General features: G+C 54.4%; 1 protein-coding gene across 5 annotated transcripts; it reads right to left on the minus strand.

Annotated features, from left to right (window-relative positions):
* Positions 1–436: 436 nt before the first annotated feature.
* On the minus strand, positions 437–14,662 carry KCNA2 (potassium voltage-gated channel subfamily A member 2). 5 transcript variants are annotated; one of them, XM_086717797.1, is made up of 3 exons: positions 14,538–14,662; positions 12,139–12,477; positions 437–11,687 (listed from the first exon to the last, which is right to left on the minus strand). In XM_086717797.1, exon 3 carries the CDS (start codon positions 11,523–11,525, stop codon positions 10,026–10,028), a length of 1,500 nt encoding a protein of 499 aa, XP_086573923.1. In that variant the 5' UTR covers positions 11,526–11,687; positions 12,139–12,477; positions 14,538–14,662; the 3' UTR covers positions 437–10,025. The 5 variants fall into 5 exon arrangements, with proteins under 5 accessions (XP_086573923.1, XP_086573924.1, XP_086573921.1 ...); XM_086717798.1 differs by lacking the exon at positions 14,538–14,662 and adding an exon at positions 14,272–14,416; XM_086717795.1 differs by lacking the exon at positions 14,538–14,662 and adding an exon at positions 13,926–14,084.
* Between the last annotated feature and the right edge of the window lie 4,938 nt (positions 14,663–19,600).

Here is a 19,600-nt window from a genome sequence, read left to right on the forward strand (position 1 = left end):
ACCCCTGGGCACCAGCAGGAATGGGCAGAAGTGGGAGGGAGTTTGAGAACCGGGCCCTCAAAGGTGGGTGCAGCTGGAGCTAAATGAGGGGGTCTGACTGCTCTTGGTTTTCAAACAGGGTCCCCCTTCCCCACCCATGCCCCAGATCCACAGAAGATGCAAGAAACACGCATATAATGTGAGAGGAGATCGCAAACCCCCACCCAGTGTCCCATCCACATTCTCTGCTTTGTGTGCACTGGGCCCTCAGGCAAGGGCAAATGGGCACATGGCCCAGGTGGCCCCTGATGCACCCAGGAGAGCCCTCGCCTATCCTGCCCTGGTCTCCGGCGGGGCCCTCGCAGTTGCAGAAACCAGAGTGACGGCGGGGCAAGCTCGCGTGCATGTCGTAGGGATGATAATCCGGTCAAGCAAGAAAGAAGGTGGAGACAATCCGTGTCTGTCAAAAATTTTATTTTATGTTTTCATTTCACACAGAATGATGTTAAAATAAATCCTCAGTAATATATATATTTATATACCTATTTACTTGTGTTGATAGTTACAAAAGATGGTGGTGCTCTATGAGGTCTATGTACACCCATGATCAGGGGGACAGACAATGTTCATCGAGGCATGTATGTACACACATATGTATAACCTATGTACAAATATCAGACCCTACTGACACAGGAACTCTCAGCTGCAGAAGTCCGGGGCGGGGCAGTGTTGGAGGGGCCGAAAGCTTCCAGAATATGTCAGCAAGAATGATAATACCTATATATCTTGTGCGATGCAGTTACAGCTGGTGTCTAAATTTTCATGAAGCAAACAACTAGTTAAATGCCTCCCGACTCCCATGAGTCTTCCCCACAAGTCCTGCTCCGCCTTCAACTCCCATTGGTCCCCAGCCTCTTATCACCATGGAGACCCCGGTTCCCTTTCGGCATCATCCTTACGAAGCTTTACCATCAGCCTTGGAGTTCCTTCTCCTATTGATCCCAGGGAGGCTTATTTATCTGCCTCTGCTTTTTGAGTTTACAGCAATTATCAGAGACAGAACACGGGAGGGCAGCTGCGGAGTCATGTATGAGCAGCAAGGAAGCCCGAGCAAACCCTAATTAGAGTCTGTGCTGCATGAGCCTAAGTGAGCGGCCATTTCCACATTTTATATACATATGTGTGTAATATATAAAATCTCCAGAGACAGCCTATATCAGCACACAAGCACACAGGTCTAGAGAAAGCATCCTGCACCCATGAGCCTTACAGATGCGTCCCTGCTGAAAAGGAGAGAATCCTCCTTGATGGCTGGCACCATTAATTCCGACTGTTCCAAGATTACCCTCAGCGGAGAGAGGGGTGCAGGAATGCAGAAACCCAGGCAGAGGCCAATTTGGCCAGGGCATTGTTTGCTCAGCAGGCTGGAGCTCGATCATGGGACTTTCCAGCTTCCTGGGGCCCTTCAAATGAAGGAATCATCCAAGCACGACAACAAAAGGAAACTGGGTCGTCGGATCCCACGTGAAGGCAGAACTGGGGCAAGCACAGAGCATGTTCAGACCCTCCAGAGCTGACACTCACCCTCGCCAACGCCAGCCAGCCAGCCAGGCCACTCTTGCTCTTCTCTCCCATTTCCTAGCCTGCAGCTGTTTGCTCTTTTCCAGCCCTACCTGGCAGGTCACAGTCCTTGCCCTGCACTTCAGAAGCAAAAGAGGCAATAACGTCAGCAGCAGACACGGAAACTGCTTAGTAGCAAAGCGAGGCCCTGGATATTCCCTCCCTCCCTCCCAGCCCTACCTCTCGCTTTCTCTAGCCGCCCTTGTACAAACAAGGCAGCCAGTGTCTAGGGAATCCTTTTCAGGGAGAAGCAGGGCTTGGAGCCTCTCACAAGGACTGAGAAGAGACACGGGATTGAGTCCTCTGGGTAGCGACTGAAGGTCCTAGCACACAGCCACGTCGATGCTGCCCTCGACTATCTAGATGTTGCAGCAGCTGTGCACGGTATTATGTAACCACACCCGCCCTGTGCATCCGTCACGGGAATGATGCGGGGAGTTCTCAGCTGCGAACTCATCTGGAACATACCTGACTATTTTAGGCGTGCAGAGGAGCACAAAGCGTTTCATCTGTTTCCACGCTAGGGTTCACTCAACGTAAGAAGTGGCCATCCAGACAGGCTGCCTTGACTGGCCCCGTTGACCGCTCATCAGGCTAAGTCTGGGTTATGGGCTTCTACCACATGATCGTGGCCAGTGTGGCCGGACTGGAGGGCTGCTGTGAGCAGAGGGAGGTGGCAGGCACCCCCGCACTTCCTCAGTTATCCCAGGTAGCAGTGGGGAATCCCTCCCACCCACCCTCGTCCGGGTAGACTGCATACAATCAAATGCAGGACGTGAAGCGGAGCTCTCTATCGTGCATCTAAGGTGTTGCCGGGGAAGATGGAGAATGAGAGCGTGGTTCAGCTCAGAGCCAGCTGCTTCTCCAAAGAGGCAACTGAATTATAGCTGCTCTCCTGCCCAAACCTGCAACCTACACTTGGTCAGAACGACAGGGTGAGTTTGTTAGTTCTATTGGTCATCACACAACTTTCCTTCCAAGGGGCAGAGGGGTTCTTTAGATCTTCATCAACACCATTACTTGTAGATCTGTCAAAATTCAAGCCTAAGATGCCACCCATGACAAAGGGAAAGCCTAACAGATCAGTCCTGTGCTGCTGCATCATCGGGCTCCCACCCCTAAGAGCCAAAAAGTCTGGAATAACTTTTTTGGCTTCCGTGATGAGGTTACAGCCAACCAGGGCAGGCAGAACAAAGGATAAAGCACCTGGCCCTTAGATCAGACTTCCCTTTTATCCCTGAGTCAGGCAGCCACCTGGGAGGGAAAGGAAAGAGGTGATCCTGGAGCCCGATCATTTGTTATGAAAGAAGTGCCTTCTAGAGAGGTTCCTACGCAGAAGAAAGAGAGCTGAACTGGGGAGGTGGCAAGAATGCAAAGGAAGGTCATTTAAAAATTCAAAGAAACGCAGTTTATTCCTTGGATTGCCAAACGTATTCCACATTAGTGAAGCTAAGGGGATCGGTCACTGTATAATTTTCAAAACAATGGTATACATATATACATATACTATACATATATACACACAGATATATGTATATATGGAAAACCTCTGATAACTCGGGACCAATTAACCCAAACCTCGATTAACACAAGAATTACGTTTTCTTACTACACTTTCGGTAGAAAGACGCAAATGACAGCCAGGGCATTCTCTGCTGAGCCAGGACGTGCCCACATGGTCAACTTCTGGGTACGCCTCGCGGCCAGCATACATTCAGCCTATCTCTTTGGTCTCCTCCGCCTGTATTTCTGTACGATGAGCACTGAGGTTTACGTCGTTGACCCTGAGCAATGCAAGGTCTTCTGTCGTCTTCAAACACTCTACTTGCTAAGGCAGGAAAGTTTATACTAACCTACTTAGGAAATGGGTTTCTTTCTTTCTTTTTTTTTTTTTTCAATAGCGAAGGTTCCCACACACGAACAACCATAACTGTAAAGCAGCCAAGCCGCCCCCTTCCCTGAGGATTTCCCCATCAGTTTACTGAGGTTTTGCTGTATTACACGTGTAGAGAGAAACGTGGATTGAGAAGCCATGGAATGGGACCCTGGGGTTGATTGTCCAGTGTGGATATTTAACCTCACAGATTTTTCTTCAGCAGAGGGGGTCTCTTCTGAAGTCCCCAGTTATGTGTGCAAATATTTGTGCAAGTGCACACGGTAGTGGGTTGGGGGGCCTTTGCTTCTCTACTGTCATGCCCTAAGCACCCACTTCCTGTCCCTGTAGACCTCCACCCCACGCAGTCCCTTTGGTTAAGCAAATCAGCTTATTTAGAAGGACAGCCAGAGGGCAACTCCCCAAATCTGCCCAGGCTACCCATCCCAGGTACGAACCTCCAGGCCACATTCCCCCAGCATCCTTCCCCCTGGGGAGGGGAGGAGGCGAGACAAATGGATCAAGTAATGGCTTTTAGTGCATGGAAATGATCTTCTGTAATGGCTCAGGATGCTTTATTCTTATCTATTGGTAAGTGCTTTCCTGCAGGGTTCCATTACACCCCGCCAGATTGAGAGTCAACGAGATGGGCTGCCGTGAGGTCACTTCAAACTCAAGGTTTCAGTGCCTACAGGTTGCGAAAATGACATGTGAGAGCTAACAGACAGAGGCAGGCAGGAGGGAGAGAGGAACAGAGAGGGAAGTACACATGAGAAAGACAGAGACAAAGAAAGCCTTTGGTGGTGGTGGGGGGGGGGTTCCTTGTGCATACTTGCACCTCTGCATACGTTTACATTCCAAAGGAGGGTCAGGGCCTCAGAGGACAGGAGCCACGTGAACACACGGGAAGAAGAGGGAACCACAGACAGTGAACTAACAACGCTCAGAAGCCAAGGGCATTATCTGATAATCCAAGTACTATCACTTTTCAGTCCTGAGAATGTGGTTTTGAAATAGCTATTGCTAAAGAAAACAGTCGCCATTTATTTTATTGCACTTTTCCTCGTTAAAAATATTTTAAAACACAAACCATGAGAGATGGAACTGAGCTTTGGTGGGAAGGGAAGCAGAAAGAAAGGAAAAGTGAACCGGTTTAGTTTGAAGAAGAAACCCATCCCAGCTTGTAGAGGACCCTTCACATCCTGCTTGCTGCTTTGATGAGGACAAAGAGCTGGTCTCAACAAGGGAAGACTCTGAAGATACAGATGATGGTCACACTAGCCATGTGGACACCTCCCAGCATCCAGCGCTCTGCTAGGTTAGCTCAGGTGGCTAATGACGTTCGGGGTTAAGGTCGTGAGTTCAAGCCTGGCGGTGGACACTTTGCCGAGGCTGGGGAACCCCCACTGTATAGCCAAGGAGCACCCCCAGCATTATAGCCTACGTGGACCAGCCTCTCAGACCAGGCAGCCATCACCCAGATGGAGGCTGTTATGATAATGGGACCCAGAAGAGCCAGAGCTTGGGCAGAGCTCACCATCCCAACTCCTGGGTAAGCCATTCAAAGCACCATGCTCCTCCTGTCTGCCACGGGGGCTATGCGATTTGCAAACTGTCCTCTAGTCTCCTTTGGGGAAAGTCAGCCTCGCCCTCTTTTCGCCACTACTGTGGGCTGCACTAAAGCCCCAGCTGGAGACTTCTTCGGAGAGCACCGCCCTCTCTCAGCGTGAGTTCACACTGATATTTTACGGCTAACTATGACGAAGTAAGTTGGCCAAAGTCCTCACTACAATGGAATGAGAGATCCAGGGACAGCAGATAAGACAAGCCAGTCCTGCAACCCTCCTCACACGAAGCAGCTGCACGAGCGCTCAGGCTGGGGTTCAGGCCAACAAAGCTTTCACGGAGCCCTTTCCACATCAAGCCAATGGAGTCTAGAGCCACACTCCCTGGGGGCCCCTTCCAAAAAGTTAACCTCCTGTTGACAGGCCTTGTCTATCCTCAGAAGTCCAGCTCAGAGAGAGAGAAGCAGAGAGGAAGGAAGACAGTGTGTCAAACACCACAGAAGCTTCGGGAAGCAGAGAGCCTTAATTATGTCCTTAGTTAAGTTCAGCTCCTGCAAAGTTTACTCTGAAATTTGACCTTGTCTTCCTGACCATCTCCCCCACCTTTCCTGGACTTCTTTCTCTTTAGCCTCCTGCAAACTCCAACTTTCTTGAAGATTTGAGCTCACGGAGACACCTGCTGAAGCTAAGGGGGAAATTGCTGCCCTGACTTGGGAATACGGGAAAGAGCCAGCATATTGCACCAAGTGTGCAAATTTGAACCCCTCCCCCCATCCATTCCCTGGTGCTGTTGCTTCCTCTGTCATTCGGAGGAAAGCGACAAGGGACGGCCACAGGAGTAGAGACTAAGATGCCTGAGCCTGACACCTGACTTCCATTCCCAACTTCCATTTGAGGTGGAGCCTTTGCTAAAAAGCACCCAGCTCTCAGCTAGTCCTAGCGGTGGGAAGCAGCAGCTTGGGGCGCAATCCAGACAGTGAGGAGTCTCACAAAGCATTCAAACGTGGACTTAGAATATAGGGTAAAAATCAGGCCTTCTAAAAAACTGCTGTTTGCTTGTGCGGCATGAGGTTCACATCCTTAATCGTGTTTTACTTAAAGCACACTAATTGTGTGCGTTTCCTCAAGGCGCAGCCATCGGATGGGAGGTGGGGCATCCGGGCAGGGGCCCAGCAAAGGAAAGGAGCATGCCTAGGATTGAACACCCACAGAAGGGACTCAGGAGTTGACCCCACTGGGCTGATGCCCAGGAGCAAGTGAGATGCCACAAGCAAGGAAAAGCGGTTCATTTTAAGAGACAAGTCTACGTCTGGTCTCGACTTTCTGACCCACTCCTGACAAAGCCACTGGGGGATGGAAGGACAGGAAGGTCTGTGGATGTTGGGGGGCATCTTCACTCTGGTTTTGGGCCCAGGTCCCTGCAGTTTCTTGAGCCATCAACGGCTTTCAAGAGAATGGAGCTGAATGTAGACAGCCTAGGGGTTGGGAGCAGGGGAGCCCGGGCTAGGGGGCTGCCCGTGTGGACTTGCTCCCAAGGAAAGGTCATGGTGAAGGTGTTAGGCTTCTGGCTGTCCCAGGTCCTTCCACACCCGCGTTTCTGGTGGGAGGAAGGTGAGTGAGTAGAAGCCCTCTGAGACTCCCAGTCTTAATCAGAGTTCTGCTTGACAACGGGGGCCCATCTCTCTGCTTCAAACCTGGGGGTTACTTCTCTGAAATCTGGAGGTGGGAGAAAGAGAAGAGGGTAGGGGAAGAGGCTTCTTGAAGGCTACTGAGAGGTACAGATGCAGGCTAGGGAAAAGTGATGCAATTTCATCTGTTGTTTGTGTCTATTAATTTGCAGCTCTGGGGGCAGAGAAATGGATCTAAGTATATGTGCACGCTCCCTGTGAATCATGAGTGGATGTGCTTGGGTGTGTGTGCTGTATCTTCTGTGCCTCGTGTGAGTAACTGCATCGTGGGTATAAACCGAGTTTATGTGTATTTTGTGGGCATAAACAACATAAAGTGTCCTTGGTATATTTCACATCCATACCCATCGTGTCCGTGTGGTTTTTATGCATTTTGCATCTGAGTTGCGGGTAGGTCTTTGCACATGGTGTTGGTCTTTTGTGTTGTGTTCTGTGTTGGTGAGTGCATTCCAGGTCTGTGCCGAATGTGCACGCTTTGGATACGGGTGTAGCTGTGTATCACCTGTGTGTGCCCTTTTCATTAATTGGTGCGTGTGCATTTTGCATTTGTGTGTGGCAACAGTGTATCTATCGATTTGGGGCTGGGCGTGCACGTATGTGTGCCTGCACCTGTGAACATTTTATGGTCCCAGGTCAAAGACACTGGGATAAAAGGACTACCCCCTGACAGAGGCCTTAGGTATGGACTGTTTTATCATCTGTTCCCCTAGGTCTGTGTCCTCCCCACCCCATGTCTTGGGAATTCAGCACCACCTCCCATGAAGGAGAGGAAGAGAAGCATAGAGGCTTTGCGCTGGGCATGGGGTGTCCTGCAGATACCCGGGGACGTGGGTGACCAGGAACTAATGAGCACCCTGGGCCTAGCACCCTGAGCTGGTGCCCCACTCCCCCCAGGTAACTGTAGGTGCTCAATAGCCAACAGCGAGGCTAGGGCTGGAGCCACGACTGGGCAGCCCGACCGCACAACTCACTGTGTTTGGGAAATCTAAGCCATTATGTTGAAAGGAAGAAGCCCAGTCTGTGAGGCGAAAGCCTCCCCACCTCAACCCATTCCAGGGCCAGCCTGAACTCTACCTTTAGGCCGTGCGGTGCTCATGCACTCTCAGTCTGTCCTGGGGGTGGGGAATGAGTCTCTATCCACCCCATTGGTTGCCAGTTCAATGAGGAGAGAGTTTGAGCCTGGCAATCCACATGACGACTGTGGGTCATCTAGGGTCTCCATGCCTTGGTCCTGGACTTCAGAAATTTCCACGTAGAGCAAGCTCCCTTTCAAGTCCAGACTTGTGGCATCTCGGGTCCCCAGAAGCCCTCCTCCTGGTGTCCTTGCTCTGAAACAGGCAATCCGTGCTGGGTCTTTAGGGAAAGGTTCATTTAAAGTGACTGATGCAGAGCCAAGTGACAATAAAGACCAAAGAGGGCGGGGAAAGATGACAACAGAGATGATTTAACATGATGTGCTGTAGAGACAAGGCCTGGGGCGGGTCTGGCCCAGGGCAGCTGGAGCTGGGAGGGCCGTGGGCCCTTGTGCACTCGGTAAGACAAGCTTCAGCCCCGGGAAACTGAAGCTGCAGCACATGGAGGGCAGAGAGACAACTGTAACATCGAAGAATCCGTGAAACTGGAGTGTCTGAGGCAATGGCAGCAAACCCAGGCCCAGTCGGGTTACCGATGAGAGAAATTAACCCATTAGGCCTCTCAGACGACCAACCCACCAAGCAGTGGATTTGCTCCTGAACCTGAACTCCAGAGAATGAATATGTGTGTGTGTGTGTGTGTGCGTGTGTGCACAAACATATGCACACACGTACGTATGTATGTATATAATACATAGTATATACATACATACTCTAGTGCACATAGTCAAACACATGCATAAATTGCCCTGTGTCCAAAATATTGCATAAGCTTATACAAGGTTCAAATGCAACTTTTTTTTTTCCTATAGCTAGCTAGGTAGAGGAACTCATGAAAGAGATACTCAATATATATTTATATACACTGGATCCACAAATCCGCCTGTCCTCGGGACCAGATGCCCTGGTCAGCTATAGAGTCATGCCCATGACCAGGTTAATTCCTAAGGTGCAGTTATGTGAGGTGTTCAGGCGCTGTGTTCCCTGCTCACTTTCCTGGCTTCGCAGAGGTCTGTGCCCCAGCTTGGAAGAACAGGGATGGCGTGGGCTGGAGAGCCAGAAGTTTTGGTTCCCCGTGCCAAACAGTCTCTTTTTTTTTTTTTTTTTTCTCCTGATTGAGGGCTTTTGTCCTCCGATGGGGGGGAAAAAACCCTAGTTCAATGCCACTCTGGGGCTATTAATACTCTAAATATGAATACTGTGTAGGCTACTAAGAAAATAGGTTATCTCCTGTGTTTTAAATATTGAGATTCATGCAAGAAACACCCATGCAGCTCTATCGCATCACTGGTAATTTCACTGCGGTGTCAGTGCCGCTGGCACGGCACTAGGAAAGCAGATGTCTGCAAACTCCAGTGTAACGAAGAAATCAGACGTGTTGTGTGACCCTGAAGCCTGCAAAAATGGTGAGATCTGAAGCCGAGAGGTCCCTTGGCTTGCTAGCTTCTCCCCATAGGCCTAAGAGCAAATGTGAAACTTGACAACTCATATTCGGCCATACTCACCGTCCCTCCCCCCTGGGGTTCCCTCACATCCACACTGCAGAGAAAAACCAAATGCAGCATTTTCCGTTACGAAACACAAGCCTCCAGACCATCCACTTGGCAACTGCAACTCACAAAGCCCAGCCCGTGACACAGAAAGTAATTCCAATACACAGGCCTGTGCGTGCTTTTCGATGCAAAAACGGGAATGACCTTTTGCACAATTACCAGCGCTTTAAAGCTAAGCCACCATGGTTTTCCTCTGTGATGGGGGAGGTGGGCTCATATGGGATGATGGTGCCGGGGACCCGGAGGCTGGGGTGGGGGAGGGGTGCATCTCCCGGGTGCCGTGTGCATCTAACTTGGAAGGGAAGGTGGCATTGAGGTGGTGGGTTATGTATTTGATATGAGGTGGCCCCAATGTGTCCTTCTGAAATTCTGGCTCCATGGGTGATCCCCCCTGTTTGGAAACCCCTAAGCCGATGATGAAGATTTGCATGAAAGCCATGGACAGATACTCTGTGCTCTAAATCCAAAATCAAAAGATCAAAAAGTCACTTGCACGACTATTGCTTTCCATGCAGAACCAGATACACACTGTAGAACACACTGACTACAATGCAGGCTATTACGCAAGATCTGCATTAGTTCCATGGAGCTGCGAGTATGGTAATGGGTTTCCATCAGACATCAGTTAACATTTTGGTAATATTCACATAGTTTGTATTAGCCAAAGTGCAGTTGGCCGTTTTCAAGTTTTCCTCTCTAAAGTCCTCGTTACTGTTGTTTACCCCCTCCTGGATCTCCATGTAATCAGACTTACTAATGGTAGAGGCACTTCTACTTTTCTTTAGGTCAGGGGAGGATGGGATCTTTGGACAGCTCGTCACTTGCAGGTACTGGGCCTGCTCCTCTCCCTCTGTCTCCCGGTGGTAGAAGTAGTTGAAGTTGGACACGATGACGGGGACCGGTAAGGCAATGGTTAACACACCTGCAATCGCGCATAGGGAGCCCACGATCTTTCCCCCGATGGTAGTTGGAACCATGTCTCCATAGCCTACGGTTGTCATGGAGACGACTGCCCACCAGAAGGCATCCGGGATGCTGGGGAACTGGGAGTCTCGCTCATCGGCCTCTGCGAAATAGACAGCACTAGAGAAAAGGATGACCCCGATGAAGAGGAAGAATATCAGGAGGCCCAATTCTCTCATGCTGGCTTTGAGGGTCTGACCTAGAATCTGGAGACCTTTGGAGTGTCGAGACAACTTGAAAATCCTAAAGACTCTTACCAACCGGATGACACGGAGGATGGCCAGCGACATGGCCTGCTGGCCCTGCTGGGCATCCTCCGGCTTCTCGGCCAGCTCTGTCCCCAGGGTGATGAAGTAGGGGATGATGGCCACGATGTCGATGATGTTCATGATGTTGGTGAAGAAGCCGGCCTTGCTGGGACAGGCAAAGAACCTCACCAAGAATTCAAAGGAGAACCAGATGATGCAGAGGGTCTCTACGATGAAGAAAGGGTCAGTGAAGGAGGTCGACTGCTGGTACCCGATGGTGCTGTTGGAATAGGTGTGGAAGGTCACCCCGCCGCCATGCATGTCCTCGTTCTCATCCCGGAAGATGGGCAGTGTTTCCAGGCAGAAGCTGACGATCGAGATCAGGATCACCATGACAGACACGATAGCTATAATCCGGGCAGGCCCCGAGCTCTCTGGGTATTCAAAGAGGAGCCACACCTGCCTCTGAAACTCATTTTCGGGCAGAGGACGCTCTTCCTCTTTGATATAGCCTTCATCTTCCCGAAACATTTCCATGGCTTCTTCTCCCAGCTCATAAAACCGAATCTCCTCAGAGAATATATCTAAGGGCACGTTCACAGGTCGCCTCAGCCGGCCCCCAGACTGGTAATAGTACAAAATGGCATCAAAGCTGGGGCGATTCCGATCGAAAAAATACTCATTTCGGAGGGGGTCAAAGTACCTCATCCGCTTCTTTGGGTCCCCTAAGAGGGTCTCTGGAAACTGGGCTAAGGTCTTCAGCTGGGTCTCGAACCGCAGCCCCGAGATGTTGATCACCACCCTCTCACAGCACTCGTGGTCTGCCTCGGGGTCATAGGTGTCCTGCGGGTGCCCGGGGAGGGCAGCAGCCTCGTCCGCTGGCTCTCCGGTGGCCACTGTCATAATTGGGGCTGAGAGAAGGGCCTCACACTATGCCTTCCAGCTGCCTGGCGGCAGGGAGCTCAGGGTACCGCTTATGGCCCCAGGAAACACAGAAGCATTGGCCTGGGTTCCTGCAGGAGAGCCCGTGGGCTCTCTGAGAGCTGGAGAGACAGCCTCGCTTGGCTGAAAGACAGAGGCAGTTAAGGACATGAGACCACTCGGCATCGGCAGCCCGACCTCGGTTGCTGCTCCTTGTCTCCTACCTCTCAGCCAAGAGTTCAGAAATATCACCACCACCACCACCACCACCAAAAAGCAGAACTTACTTTCACCTTGTAACCTGGCTGGGGATCAGAGGAAAGCAGGTGGCAGGCTCTCAAGAAAGCTCCGGACTGCCCTGCACTGGGGGAAGGTGGCTGGTACGGGTCCCCTCTGCACCGCACGGGCTTCATGGAGCACAAGCCCATACTAGAGGCCGGAAGGGAGCCCGCTCCCAGGCACTGAATTCGTGGTTTGCAGACACCTGCCGCTCGGGGAGCTATTCACAGTGGTGCATCTGGGGCCTGGGTCTCCCGCATCGCCCCCACTCCAATGACTCTACGCATGGCTGTTATTAAAGAATAGACTGATTTACCTGGCAAGGCAGGAACCTGAAGCTCTCTTCCTCGCAGAGCTGATCAGATATTGTGGGAATCCTAGATACACAAATAGGCAGCCCGGCTGCCCATCACGCCTTCTCACTTGAGCGAGAAATAATGGTGAGTCATTCTGGGCAGGAGGGCAGGCTCCAGGTCCTGGAGGTGAGCTCCAGAACTGGGCTGGCCTGGAGGGGCAGTGGAGGGCCTGGCCAGGGACACGCAGGACTCCAGGGCAGCTGAACTTGGGTCCGGAGCCTTTGGAAGGAAGGAGGCAAGATGCAAAGTTCAGCAAAAGCCAGAGTCCTCCTGGCTGTCCTCAGGAGGTGTGACGTTGCCTGGAAAAAACAGCAGAAAGGTGGAACCGTGGCTCTTGGGTGGCTGGTGCCAAGATTTAGGAGGGCTCTGGCGGCTTTGCCTTCCGTGCCCACCTTCCATGCTGGTGTCACACCTGAGAGCTACCCCTCAGCCTCCCAGCCTCCTCCGGGGCGGGTTTCCATCAGCTGGAAGCATTTTTCTCCCAGGGAACAAGCCTTCAGGCTCCGCTGGGCCTGCCTCCTCTAGGGGCCTCCCAGGGCAGAGCCACAGATCTCCCTTGGTCCTCAGCAGCCATCTGGAGGGACTCTGGGCCAAGCCCTCCAGCCCCTAGGTCTGAACACAGCATCTCCCAAGGGGAGGGCTTCCTCCACGGCAGCCGGACTGTAAGCTCTGACCTCGACCGGGTCCCGGAGGAGGAAGAACCCCTCCCCCCACCTCCCCAACACGCACTCCTTCAAAGCCCATCTAGGGAGATTCCTCACACGGAAAGGTCGATTCTACAAAAGCTGGCTGGCTTGGTCCCAGGACTTACTCTCCCTCGGGGATGCCTAGGTTGCAGGCTTCCCTCCGAGCAGGGTGGCGTTTGATCTGGGCAGGCGCCCGACCACCGATTTCTCCCCAAGAGAAAATCCCTCCCGTCTCGGCAGGGAGCGCAGAACGAACGCCCGGCCAGCCCGGCTGCGAGGCGGCTTGGCAGCGGCGAGAGGGGGAGCCTGGAGGAAGCCGGCTTCCGGGCTGGCCCCCTGCCGGCCCAATCCCGCCGCCCCCAGGGCGGGGAGGGGTCTGGGCCCTCTCCCCACCGCCCGGACTCCGGCCGGGATTCCGCCAGGCGCGCCCCGCGCTCGGTTCCGCGCCTGCGGACCGGACCCACCAGCCGGCCGCCGCTGCGAGCGCCGCCTTAACCCCTTCCTGCCCGGCTCCCGCGGGCCCGAACGCAACCCGGCTCTCTCGCCCCTGGGGTCCATCTCCACCCGAAAACAAGGGAGCCCGAACTCTGGGGGTGGGGAGTAGGGTGCTGCCCCAGACCTCCCCTTCCTCCTAAGCGCGGGGGCTCCCCCGCAACGCACGGCCCCCGGAAAGCGGAAAAGCCTTGCCCCGCCGCAAAGCCGTTTTGATTTGGAGCCGGAGAGGGGAATGCAGGCCGGCGTCCCAAGTGGCTCGGGTCCGACCAACCGGCGATATCGGCCAGACCCGGTTCTGCTGTCAGCTGCACTTCCCATCACCCGCCCGCGCGCCTCGCTGCGCCCACCGCCCGCGCCGCGCGCAGCCCAAGGGTCCCGAGCCCATTCCGTGCCCTCTCCTTCCGCAGGGCGCCAGCCCCCCCCCTCCCCACCCCCCGCCCGGGCCGGACTCAGCCCGAGGCTGCCGCGCTGCGGGCTGCGCCGCCGGTGCCCCGCAGCCCCTCTGCGCGCCGCAGCCCGGGCAGGGGAAGCGGCCCGCGCAGCCCACCGCCCCGACACCCATTTACCCTTCGCGCTGGGCACCCGGGGCCTCCATGTTCCTGGCTGACCGCGAGCGCCGTGACACGGCGGCGGCGGGCGGCGGCGGGGTGCGGGCGGCCAGCCGGGAGCCGGCTCTGCAGTCCCGCGGGCGGCGCGTACGGAGCGCCCGGCCGCCGCCCGCAGCCGCACCGCGCCGCACCGCGCCACGCAGCGCCGCACCTGGCCCGGCTGCGAACTCGAATTAAAGGGGCCGGCGGGGGCCAGAGCCGAGCAGGTGGCCGCTGAGTTGCGCCCCCCTCCCCCCCTCCCCCGGCCTCGGCCCCCACCCTGCGAGGAAAACACCCATGCTTTGGCAGAACCCAGCTTACGAACCAGAACCTCGTGGAGAGCTCAGCTGCGTGCTGCCGGGCCCGGGGAAGGGGGACAGAAGTTGAGGGGCGGTCGGGAGAGGCTCCGGCCAACAGAATGAAGTAGGCGAGGAGGAAACAATCGATAGCAGCCATCCCGGGTCCGAGGAGGGATCCAGCCCCGCGGGAGATGTGTTGCTATTTTTACGAAGCTGCCAGACAGAATTTGCAGACCCCCTCTCGCGCCCGTTCGCCCCCTCCTCCAGCTCTGCCTCCCCACCTCCCTCTTACCCTGCCAAAGCTTTGGCTTCGCACGGGAATGCAGCAGGTATGGGCCGCAGTGTAGCTGAAACTCACTGGGTTGGTTTCCTGCCAAGGAGCCCCAGGAAACGGGCAGAACTGCAGAGCCGGCCCTCTAGGCTCCCCTCCCCTCCAGGGCCGGGCAGGGAAGGCTCTGGGCCGTGCTGCTGCCCTAGGGAGAGGCCAGCCACTCACAAAACCGGTCTCCTCACAGACCTTAACAGGGCCGGATGGCCCACGGAACTCTGAAAATGGGAGTCCAGCTCCCGGCGCCCTGGCACCCTGGGGTGTGGGCAGAAGAGAAAGGCCTTTGCTTTTGGAAGAAAGGGTAGGGGAAGCCCAGCCTACCCTCTGCTCAGATGGTGGATGTGAGAGGGTCCAGGGTGCTCATGACCACATTACAGCCCCATGCCCCTGGGAGTTCTGGCATCTGGATCTCTGTCAGAATCATGGCTGCAAACAGTGATTCCGCGAGCCCCAGACTGGGGCAGACCAGGAGCCTTAGATGCAAAGGGGCTCCAATCCCAGGGAGGCTCCTGCTGGGACCTCCTTGCTAAGAACTTTCGGTCTCTAGGCCTGTAGCCTTGTGATGGAAGTTCTGACAGCCGTCAGGGTGGTCTGCTAGGTATGGTTTAAGACTGGGGGCCTACCCAGAGCTACAGGGCATGGTCTGGGAGGGAAGTGACCTTAGTGAGCTCTGGGGATGACACATAAAGCGGGCTGGTTTGGCCTAGGGCTTCTAGAACTTGAGCCATCCATGTCCCAGCCTGAGGGTGACCTGGGTGTTTTGAAGCCAGCCAGGCTGGGACCTAAATCCCTGCTGGGTAGGAGGTGAATTAATTCAGCTCTCTGGACCTCGGTGCCCTCATCTGCAAAATGAGGATACTTCACAAGCTGTTGTGAGGGTTAAGTTGCTTATGTAAAGAGTTTAGCCCCCAGCAGACGCTCCACAAATGATGGTTTCTCCACTCTGCCTCCCTGTGAAACACGCCGTAACTCCCAGCCTGTAGCTTGGCTTGTGGCTCTTTCTCTAAGTTCCCGATCACCGATCACGGGGTTTTTCTGGCCTATTCTCTCTGCCTCCCAGTGTGCCCCACCCCTCACTTCCCCTGAGATTTCAGCCATTCCCACCTCCTTCAGCACACAGTCTGCCGGTCTGGGCTCTGCACTCCTACTGGAAAGTCTCCCCTCCCAGCTCTGCAAGGCTCTGTTTCTCCTTCTGGCTCCGTGGGGGTCCTCATGTCAATTGAAGCACAACACACATCCATTTGACCACCTGTATATATTTTCTTCGCCCGCCTTTGTTCAAATGAAAGCCGCGGACAGAAAAAACGCTCTTGAGGGAGAATTCATAATTGTGCTAATTGGTAACATGTGCCCACCATGTGGCGGACACTGTGCTAAGCACGTCCAGTTCAGCGGGAGGCTTAATCCTCACAGCTCCCAGAGCTAGTTTCTACATCACTACCGTTTCCGGGGGGGGGGGGGAAGGAAATTGAGGCAGAAAGAGGTGAAGCAACCTGCCCGACGTCCCTGAGTGGTGGCTCTGGGACTTGAATCGGGTGTCTGTGACCCTAGGGCAGATACCCTTAGCCCCCACGCCACACTGCTCAGGTACTGGAGCAGCCCCAGAATTTCATTTCCCTCTTTGGGATCTTCCTCTGACCCCTGTCCCATCTGATCGGGCTCAGGGGTATGTCGTCCTACTCCACGACCCCCCCACCCCCCTCAAAGCCTTACCTAAGTGTGAACAACAAGCAAAAAGAAATGAAGGAAAAAAGGCAAGAAAGAAAAAGGAGCATAATATCAGTTGTGCCAGGGCACGTGGGGTGTGGCTCCCACCCTGGACGGTCCCTCTTGGTTTGGCAGGGCTGTGTGAGAAAAAGAGCACGGGCCCAGTTCCTACCTCTGGCGTTTGCTAGCTGTGTAAACTCGAGCAAGTTATTTAAACTGCTCTGGGCCTCAGTTTCTCCTTTGGTGGGCGGGACAGCAGAGTGGCTCGCAGGGTGGGGGGCAGGATGAACTGAGGTGTAGTGGCCAGCCAGCCAGCTTAACCTAGCTGCTTGATCACTGTTAGCTCTCTTTCCAGCCCTCTAGAGGCCACCATTTCTTATTCTGGGCCACGAAAGGACAGCTGGGGTGCCTCTTGATCCCTCCCTAGGGCCGGCCAGACCCCCAAAGACCACTGCTTTATCCTTCAGTCGGGTGTCCTGCTTGGGGGCCGTGCCTTGTCTTCGGCAGAGGGAAATACTGGTGACGGTCACAGCAGTGACCTGCCAGTGACCTGAAGTTGTCAGTTCCTGCCCTCTGCGACTACAGTCACTGAAAGGAGTTATGACAGGGCACATCCATGAACCCCAGCCCCCAACACACACACACCAAGGCACTGCGGGTACCTTGGTGGTCTCTTGGAGGGTCTCTTCGTCTTTCCCGCCATGATTCATGAATGTAGAAGACAGGAGCGCCCTTCTCTGGTGTCACTTCCAAAGGAGTGGCTCTCCTTCCTTGCATGACCGTCACCTCTGCTGAGGCTTGGTCCCCCACCAGCCCTCGGGCCCACTGTGGTGGCACAGCCCCCTTGAGCCCGCAGGAAGCAGGCCAGGGAAACAGGGAATGTGGGCCCAGGCGCCTGCTGACAGCCGTCGTGGGTTGTTTGATTGACTCCTTGGCACCACCTAAGGGAAAAGATGCCATTATCTCTATTTTATAGATGAAGATACTCAGAGAGGACAAGTCGCTGTCCAGGGCAATTTAGCTCGTAAGTGGTGAGGCTGGAACGGAACTCAAGATGTCTGACTCCACAAATCACTGTTCATTCTCCTGCCCACTTCGACCGTTAGCCTGGTGCCAGGCCTCTGGGCTCACTTCCTGGTCTTAGGGGCAGGGATCCCATCCAGCAGACCTTCTAGACCCTTAGGACATATCCATATATTCTGTGGAGGTTGCCCAACCTGCCAGGATGTCTGTTTTGGAAGCTTGTTGGTGGAGTCAAGACAGCAGTACAAGATTCAGGACCTGAAGTTTCCCCTCTGTGCCTTTGCCTGGAGCAGCTCGACTGATGGCTGTCACATCTGCAGGGCACAGGGCTAAGCCTCCCTCACCCCAGAGCTTTAGTCTTAGCATGCAGAGCTGTGTGACCCAAAGTCACTGGCTTGACCTTTCTGTGCTGTGGTTTACTTGTAAGATAGGAAGGGTAGCATTTGTCCCCTGGCTCCCCTTGCTTTGTAGGGTTTCAAGAGAGAGTCGAAGGAAGGAAAAAAAGAAGGAAGGAAATTAGCATTCATTTTTAGTGTGTGTTAAAAATCTCAATTGTTAGCATCAGAGGAGAGTTGATGTGAATGTGCTTGGAAAAGCAGAAAGCCTGGTCCGTGTGGAAGAGGACACTGGTCCCGTCACCATTGCTGCTGCTGTCATGATTGTGCCCTGCCCATGTGCATCATGTCTGACGTCCGAGGACTTCCCCTGGAAAGTAGGAGCATCGTTCCAGTGCCCTACTTACCTAAGCGCTGCCTCCTACAGGAAGCCTTCTGCGATTAACTCCCCGCTGCCTCCAAGGAACTCCTGTGAGGAGGCCTGGGCCTTGGCTCCTGTACTGCAAAGTTTGGCCACATAAAAGAGTATATTAAGGAATGGGTGAAGGGGGTGGACCTTCCCTCCCCTTTTGGGGCCACTCCTCTGGGTCAGGCATCATGCTGGTGGTCTCACCCTCTCGTCCCTGCCGTTAGCACCCAAAGGCAGAATGGCGTCACGCTTGAGGTACAACCGCTCGTGCCAGCAGGTGTAGGACCCAATCCCCGGCCTGCCATGTTGTAGCCCTGTGACTCAGCTCCTCACCTGTAAACTTTCATTGTGTGGTGGGGATGTAAAACAGTTAGAACAGTGCCTATCCCGGAGCACACACTAAGTGATACTTTTGGCAGACCACCCTCAGCATTGCAATCACCTTTTTCCTCTCTGTTTGGAATAGAAGTGGGCGAGGTTGATGGGGGGCCGTGACACGGATGCCTTGGGTATTCCAAACCACATCCCCTGGACCACCTGTGATTTCAGCTGCCTGTGGAGCTCTTTCTTTCTTTCTTTCTATGCTTTTTTTAAAATGTTTATTCATTTTTGAGAGAGAGAGAGAGAGAGAGAGAGAGAGAGAGAGAGATGGAGTGTGAGCAGGAGAGGGACAGAGAGAGGGAGACAGAATCCGAAGCAGGCTCCAGACTCTCAGCTGTCAGCACAGAGCCCGACGTGGGGCTCGAACCCACGAACCGCGAGATCATGACCTGAGCTGAAGTCGACGCTTACCCGACGAGCCCCCCAGGCGCCCCTGGAGCTGCCTATTTCTGAGCACGCTGGCGGTGTCCCCATCAGTCACTGTGTCTCTCGGCTTTTCTGGCTCCAGACTCTTTCTGAGGCCGTGGTGGCCTGCCCAGGTGGCCTGGGGTGGCCCGGATATTGGTGGGTGGGGGTGGGGGTGCAGCTCTGAATGTCCCAGCCTCCCATGTGTTCAGAGCCCCAGTGGCTCACAGAGGTAATCAGCTCGATCACGTGAGCCAGCTGGCCTGGGTTAGGTCAAGGTCCTGACCACCCACCTCCTTGGGCCTGTGCTCCAGGCAGCTGAGCCAGCTCCGGGCCCTGCCCACGGCTGGCTCCCTGTGCGCTCTGTCATCAGCCCAGGCCTGTCTCCGGAGCCTCACTTCCCAGGACCGCGTCTCCCTCGCACTCCCCTGGTTTGGAGAAAGCCCACCTTTTACTCCGTCACCCAAACCAGAAACCTGGGAGCCCTATCGGCTCTCTTTGCTTCCCTCACCCCGATATCCCCTGCACGCAGTCCCTCACTTGGCCTTGGTAGCTCTTCACTTCTCTCCGATTCCCTCCTGCTACCCTAGTCTCAGCCACCAGCAGGGGGGTCTGAGCCACTACGGTTCAGGCTAGCTCTCCCTGGTCCCTTCTCCCCACAGTTGCCACAGTGATCTTCCAAAAGAGCAAATCCCGTCATGCCACTTACCTCTTAACCCCTTGTTGGCTCCCTATTGCTGTGACCCAGACAACGTGTTCTTTTTTTT

The sequence above is a fragment of the Puma concolor genome, chromosome C1, assembly GCF_028749965.1.
Source record: "Puma concolor isolate L17-30 chromosome C1, mPumCon1.1.hap2, whole genome shotgun sequence".
Classification (NCBI taxonomy): domain Eukaryota; kingdom Metazoa; phylum Chordata; class Mammalia; order Carnivora; family Felidae; genus Puma; species Puma concolor.